Genomic DNA, 8,264 nt, shown 5'->3' with positions numbered 1-8,264 from the left:
CAATATGATCTTTACCCTATATTATCTGCTCCACAGGCTAGAGAGGTGGTATCCCCATTTTAACAGTGACAGTGGTCAAGAGGACCCTAATCTAATCTTGATTACTTTCAGCTTAAAATAATATACTCTTTGGTTGCTCTAGCTTCTTTTCTAGAATATGCAGTGGTCTACCCTGTCAGCTTCACAGAATGGTTGTGAGGGAACATGGGTGGCACTGCTTTGCCTAGACAACGTATGATCAGTCAGAACGGCAGGCATGGGGGTAGTGGGGTTTGAATGTAGGACTCAGAGCTTGTACACAGAAGTCAAAAGAATGATAAAAGAGAAAAATAATTTTGTAAAGACAAACCTTATTCATTGTACCATCCTTTCAACTTTCTGTATATTTAATTTTTTTTTTTTTTTCAAAATAAGAAGTTGGGGGAAAAATCAAATCTTAAATTTTAAATCCTTCATTTCAGGGGTCAGCAAACTGTAGCCCATTGGCCATTTTTGTTGTTGTCGGATTGGAAAACTGCCATGCTCGCTGGTTTGTGTCCTATCTACTATGGCTGTTGTGCTACAAAGGTAGAGTAGTTGCATCTGGCACTCAAAGCCTCAACTATTTCCTATCTGCCCTTTAGAACAAAAGTTTGCGGATTCCTGTTTAACTGTGGAAGGCTATCGTATCAGTAAACGCTTCATATGCATACCAGTAATAATGGGTTATCCCTTAAGCCTGGTTCACTTGTTTCAAAAAGGAAAGAAATAAAGCATTCAAGGAAAGTACATTTAACTTTTTATTATTTTAAAAATCCAACTTTAGTTAGATTAACAGACTAGATTAGAACCTCAAATGTATTTGATACAGTATATACTGAATATCTATTACTAAAAAGCCAGTTGGAATATGACCTACACAAACCGAAGGTGGGTACAAAACGGAAGTAATCATCAAGCAATGACTGTTTTCCTTCCCACTGGTATCGACTGCCCGTGCTCTATGGGGATTTATATAGGTTCAAATTTGACACAGATGAAAAGCCCGACTGGGACTGCTTTTCTGCGTATACTCTCTTGTCCTTCAAAACAGAATTCCATGTTATTTGTTCCTTGCCTTAAGATCTTACTTAGAACATTTATAACTTTCAAATGACCTAAACTGAGGAACTGGGGTAAACACACAAAATACGGCCTTGTCCATCAACTGTCTGCATGCCTAGTTCACCAGTACACATGAGCAGCTTTCACACCAGTTTCTGTTTCCATTCCGATACAGTAAAATAAAAACTTAATTTTTACTTTTATCTTCGCACAATTCGGCCTACAGCTCCAATAAGAATGTCAACTCAGACGGCTTTCAGAAAAGGCTCGTAAGACAGAATTAGAGTTATTCCTCATACTGAATTTAAATCTTATAAAATTTCTGCAGCTTTATGTTCACTTTCTGACCTACCCTACCTCTAAATCTAGTCTATTTCTGTACACACTACCAAACTATCTTTATAAATTTTCACTGCTCTGATCTCTTTAACATCTTGATTGCTAAAATACAGCTTCATAACCATGGAATTTTTATGAAGATATAAAACATTAATGAATACTTGCATTTTCATACGTCACTGCTCCTATTTATTACTTGTTCCAATAAATCAATAGACTGAAGCACTAAGACATGCTGAAATCTAAACTTAAAACCCAGATGGAACTGCAATGTATAGATTACAAACAGGCTTTTCTTTCCCAGAATTTATATACAGAAGCCCTTCAGTATGTAGCTTTTCCTCAACGAATTACATTAATACATTTATTTGCTTTACATTTGTAAAAATTCAAGGAAATCTTAAAGGAGTATTATTTGCAAGACATTTGGCATAAGGTGGTTTGTAGACATTTAGGAAACAAAAGTTTTAACAAACTGAACACAATTTGTGGATAAACCCTAAATAAAATGGATTTTGGAAAAACTGGAATTTGCAGCAACCACCCTTATAAAGAGATCCGTGCACTGTCAATGGAAAACACCCAATCATATCATTCACTAGGTTCAGATACCAGCACGGTATAATGAATTCTAAGAGGATGGGGCTTGATCTGTGGTCAAACTTAATGCAAATTAGGAGCCCAGCATGATATACCAAAGAGTGCTTTACCATAGTTCCAGCCGTTCCATTTCCACTTTATCCTACCATTGTACTAGGATAGATGAATAATGATGCCAATTAGTACTGTAGCTAAATTTCAGGAGAAGCATGCTTACAGATATGAGAACGTTTATCCTTAGTTTTTGATAGTGTTCAAAGCATCAGTTGATAAGTTGAGCAAATAATGTTAACAAATGGAAGACAGATAAACAGCATTAATGGAGTGGAAGAACCTCACTCTTTAATTAACTTAAATATTTTATTTTACTCCTCTATAACCCAGAGCTAGGGAGCTAAACTGTTTGTGGATTACGTCTTCTTCAAGACACACACATGGTCAGACCCTCCATGAAGGCATAAACCAATATATACTTTCTAAAGGACTTTCAAGGCATTTTATATTCATTTTAATATGACACAATATATTTGAAAGTTAGAAAACCCTTTTTCATTGAAAATTCCAAAGGACTTGAAATAGAGCTCAATTTAGTAAAAGGAATTGGTATAGCTGAAAGCAGCTAAAGGACTCATTTTTTAAAACCCTACATCTTACCTGGAAGATTCATGAGAAACAGATTTCATTTTACTAAGACAAAAGCTTACTGTCCACTTGATACTCCATCAGATAGACTATAGTTGTTGTAATTACTTTACATGTAATTAAAAAGTTACATTATATAAGCCACTAAATATTGACGTTCAGTTTCTTTACTTATAAGATCTTGAAGGAAGAGAAAATGGAAGAACCAGTAGATTGCATTTAATACAACATTTTGGCTTGAAGAAGGATTTACCTACAGCTTCAGATCAAACTCCTATTTGTTCATGTCAGCCATACGTAAGTGGTAAGAAATCAAACTTTTCACTCTTTATAGTCCTTACATACCACATTATAGGATGCAGAGTCAATTTATAGAAACATATTTTGTAATGAAAACAGCTTACGTAACTATAATTGGCATGAGTTTCACATTAAAGATTACATACAGCGGTTTTGAGTCTTTCTAAAAATACCAATATACAGTATTGTTTTAGGTGGTCATTTGCATAGCAAACTATTAAACTAGAAACTCAATGGTTCTAGGAAAACTTCATATTATGGATAGTTCCAGAAAGATGTATTCAAAATTAAATCACTTCTCTTAGAAAACTGTAACCTTTATTTGCTCATCCAATAGTAAGCTAACCACTTTTACCCCATCCCCACTTTACACAGTACACCAACCTGAACAGATTTTGTGCCACAATCTAATTTGAAGGGCTTATCATTTACTTTGTGACTATATTGGATAATCTAGAGGTAAGCAAGTTTGGGGATTTTAAGGTGTGGGTCTCCTGTATTAGAAAAGCATAGTTTACAGTATATTTAAAAAATTGCATTCAGTAATATTGCCTTTTGAAAAGATATCTTCAAATTGCAAACACATCTATTTTCACAAAACAATTTGGTCAGGAAAGTTTATTTTAACATTCTAAAGCACTATGCTTTAGATGTTACTTAAGTGCCCCAGACAGGATTAACAAAATTAAATGTTTCTAAATTACAAATTTAGCTCCTGTAGGAGTCTCAGAAAAGAAACAGAAGAAAACAATCCCCCCTCCCAAAGGAAGTATGACACACACATTTTGAAGAAACCCCAATGTTTCATGCAGTGGTAGGCAAGATGTAAAAAGCCACCCAAATTCACACATTTCTACACCAATCATCATCAGAAAAAAGTACTCCGTAGTCAATCTGTACATCCAAATGCATTTGAGAATCTACACCTACGTTACATTATTTAATGTTATATACATTTATTACCCACCCCCCTTGTTTTTAATAATTTCTTATGTAAAACCTTCATTCAAACCCAAAAAAGATGTAAGACTAACCTGGGGGAAGGAAAAAGATAATCACTTTAGACATTCAGTTAAAATGTAGTTTATCTAAATCTCAAAATGTTTAATAAAAACAAATATCTTCTCCATTTAACACTTTGCTTTCTAACTGTACAGTAAATTGCATTGTAGAGAGTACACCTCTATCTTCAGACTGTATCTTCTTTGGATGGAATTAAGATGGAACTGAATAGTTTTAAGATAAATAAATGGGAAGCTGGTCCAACTAAGATGACAGCAGATATATTACATGCAGGATTTAATTATTTTTTAATTCTCTCTTTTAAAAAAAAAGGATGCAGTCAGATTGGGGGAAAAAAAAAACAGGTCAAAAAGAACCCAGATTCAATATATAAAAATGTCCCATAATAGGTTGACGATGGCAGTAAAAATAAAGAGCAAAGAGTAATCTTTCTGGAACATCATTTTTCAATAATGTAGAAACACTAAGTGCCAGGAAGATTCTATTCATGTAATTTTAGCATCCAAGTTTCCCTCTATTTATTTTATTGGAACAAATGCTTTAAATAAACTATTTGTCCTCTTCACTGAAGAGAGCTGGTCTATTTCATCTTTAATAAGCTAGTTTTTGGGAAGATTAGCCATGTACTGTAGTAATGCCTACTGCATAAAATCCAAGCATTTGCTGTGAACAGTTGGAGAAAGCAGTCAGTAAGAACCTAGGATCAATGGAAATAGATGTTACTTTAAGCCATCCACGAAAGAGAGACCCACAGAGTACCCAGTGTGAAAGCCCAAATCTCTTCTTGCGCTTTTCTTTTTTTTTTTTGCTGTGAAGTTCCACCCCTATGAAAGAGAAATTGATCCGAAGTTCCAGGTTTTCTTGGGTCTCTAATCAATTTTCACATTAGTATAGATTTTTCGGACAAAGGCACTTGTTCCCATGTAACCAATTGCTCCTGCAAAGATAAAATAAGATGTTTTGAAACAAATACGTATAGGGCAGTACCCATAATTTACAAATACTAAATGCTCGCTGCTCTGGAAAGTTATTCTTTTTTCAAGATAACATCTTTTATGTTAGTATTTGTTCTGAACTTATTAAAATTGCATCATTTGTTTTGCAAATCACCTATTACTGTCACGCTGTCATATATCAAGTTAGACCTGATGTGATATTTTTAGAATTAGGTAATAGTTATTACATGTATAATAACTATATGAATTAAAATACATCACTTACAAAGCAAGAATAATTTGAATGATAAAAATTTGTTAAATGAAAAAAACATGTATTTTTAAAATTTGAACATAAATTATTCTAGGTCATTTAAACCATTTTAACATGTTCCCCAAATCATATGCTACCTAATGGAAATAAGTGATGGGATTCTCTCAGAAAAGGACTGAGAACTGTGGCCCAATTAGAGGCATTTTCTGGTGGAATTTTTATCTTTACATTACAGAAGCTCTGTGGTTGGTAAAAAGGAAGACATATTCAAGAAAGTAGATGAGAGAGACAGGTAAGTAGGTCAGGAGTTGTGAAGTGTTTTGAATAATTAGCCTCAAATGAGGCTCAAAACACCAGAAAGCAAGGGATTTGTCTGTTTTGTTAAATTAGGTATATACCTTAGAGAGTACTTGGCACATGATTAGGTACTCAATAAATATTTGTTGAATGAATGAATGAACTGGATAGCTCTTCACTGCAAATTATACTAAGGGATCTTCAGAACAAGACAGCTAGTCAATCAAGTCATAGAGAAGATTCTCCATTGGATTTAGAAATTTACCATCTGAGCCCAAAAGTAAATCTTCCATAAGTAAATAATGATACACACACACACACCCCTAATTAGTCACCTTTGAACTAACTTCTATTCACCCAACTAGTGTATATAAGGAAAGAAGTAAGTCTACTCTGCCTTTCCTATATATGAACTGTACCTCAAGGTACCAAATGGTTGATGAAAAGAAGTTTCTCCTTACAGAAGTACCCCAGAAATATAAAAGGAACAAAAGAATTAGAATATTACAACCACCAGTGCATTATTTGAACTAGGCAATAATTATCAATGGCTGCTATCTTCACAGAGAGAACCAGTGCCTCCTGATAAGTTTATATACCCCTACTAAGTACTGCTAGACAAGTATTCCTGAGTATGATCAGGCCTATAGCTCTAACTACCCCTTTAGAGGAAATTGGGGAGAAACCCATGGAAAAATATTAAATGACACCTCAGCAAAATTCAGAGTGGAAAACTCTACAGAAATTAAAACAAACAAAAACTCAGTTTCTTACATAAATTGCGAGGGAAAAGAGAGAGAACATCAGTAGATTAAAAGAGCCCTAAGAAACATTTTAACCAGGGGGTTGTGTGGCTCAGTTGGTTAGCATCTGACTCTTGATCTCAGGGTTGTGAGTTCAAGCCCCATGTTGGGCTCCATGAAAGGCATGGAGCCTACTTAAAAAAAACCCAACATTTTACATGGACCTTAATTAGATCCTGATGCAAACAAATTGTATTAAAAAAGACATGGGGATGAGTGGGTAAATGTGAATACTAACTGAATATTTGAGCATATGAAGGAATTATATATATGTATATACTGAAATATAATTATATAACTATATATCATTTTAAATACTTTTATAAGTATATAATTATTATACAATTATATATAGTTATATATGTATATTATGTATTATATAATTATATATATACATATATATACGTACATATATATTTACTGAAATATTTACAGTTAAAAATGACGTGAGGTCTGAGATTCGTATCAGAATAAAATGAGGGATAAGGTGGGATTATGAATAAGACAAGACTGGCCATGTGTTGATAATTACTGATATTAGATGATACATAGGGACTCAGTATATATACGTAGTTTTCATTATATATATATAAATAATTGTCCCTCTTTTTGCATATATTTGAAAATTTCCCATAATTAAATACTAAAAGTATCCTCTTTTTTAAAAAAAAGATTTTATTTATTTATATGACAGAGAAGAGAAGAGAGAGAGAGCACAAGCAGGGGGAGCTGCAGGCAAAGGCAGGGGAGAAGCAGGCTCCCCGCTGAGCAGGGAGCCCGATGCAGGGCTCAATCCCAGGACCCTGGGATCATGACCTGAGCCGAAGGCAGACACGCAACTGACTGAGCCACCCAGGTGCCCCTAAAAGTATTCTTAAAACCCACCAAGCAACAAAGCAAACCTATTTCCAATTACTTTTGCAATTAATAGATATTTATTATAATATGAAGTAGTTATATTAACAATTACACTTAGAAATAGTGATAATTCATTCTGAAATAGTTATAAAAGAAGTCCTTACAAAGTAAGGAAAAAGACCATTTAATTTGTAAATAGAAACCTAAATTCTTAGAACATAAAAAAAAAATCGATAAAATTTTAACTAGAATCAAAAATTTAACTGGCCTAATATCATACCAATCCAATAACCAAATCTAATATTCCAGACTTATAAAACAGTGTTCCCCTCTGAGCAGAGATATGCTTAAAAGCAAAAGAGTATCAACCTAGAGAGTCATTTTTCCTAATCTTACGAGTATCTCAAGAATAAGTGTATAAAAATAGGACTTTATAAAAGGAAGATACTAAATACGCTCTCTAGAAATATAAATGTCTTGAGAATAATAGAGATACACTTTTTTTTTTTTTAAGATTTTATTTATTTATTTGACAGAGACACAGTGAGAGAGGGAACACAAGCAGTGGGGAGTGGGAGAGGGAGAAGCAGGCTTCCCGCTAAGCAGGGAGCCCAATGCGGGGCTCAATCCCAGGACCCCGGGATCATGACCTGAGCTGACGCAGACACTTAACAACTGAGCCACCCAGGTGCCCCTACAGTTTGTTTCTTGAAAACAAAGCCATGCCAAGTCTGCATTGTCTGTGACATGCACTCATTGCGGGGGGGAATCATAGAGTTGAATCACCTTTCTCTCTTTTTTCCTTTGGCATTTGCAATCGGATATGCATAAACCAAACTTAACTGTGATTTGAATCTACTGAATTGGCTGCTCCTAATTCCGAATATGGAAACATTTAATCTATTGGAGACATCTAGGTTTTTATCCCTTTTTTTTTTTTTTTAAAGATTTTATTTATTCGACAGAGAGAGACACAGCGAGAGAGGGAACACAAGCAGGGGGAGTGGGAGAGGGAGAAGCTTAGGCTTCCCGCAGAGCAGGGAGCCCGATGCGGGGCTCGATCCCAGGACCCTGGGATCATGACCTGAGCCGAAGGCAGACACTTAACGA

The 8,264-nt window shown here is 34.7% G+C and overlaps 1 protein-coding gene across 1 annotated transcript in view; it reads right to left on the bottom strand.

Annotated features, from left to right (window-relative positions):
• Positions 1-766: 766 nt before the first annotated feature.
• Positions 767-8,264, bottom strand: part of TM9SF3 (transmembrane 9 superfamily member 3) — a 70,849-nt gene continuing 63,351 nt past the window's right edge. Inside the window, exon 15 of the mRNA XM_081823730.1 lies at positions 767-4,924. Coding sequence (XP_081679856.1) covers positions 4,857-4,924 — 68 coding nt within the window. The 3' untranslated portion in view covers positions 767-4,856. The remainder of the gene's footprint in view (positions 4,925-8,264) is intronic.

Source organism: Leptonychotes weddellii, chromosome 6, assembly GCF_054177405.1.
Source record: "Leptonychotes weddellii isolate Sample4059 chromosome 6, ASM5417740v2, whole genome shotgun sequence".
Lineage (NCBI taxonomy): Eukaryota > Metazoa > Chordata > Mammalia > Carnivora > Phocidae > Leptonychotes > Leptonychotes weddellii.
Note: the sequence above shows the minus strand (reverse complement) of the source record. Positions and strands in the feature narration are given on the sequence as shown.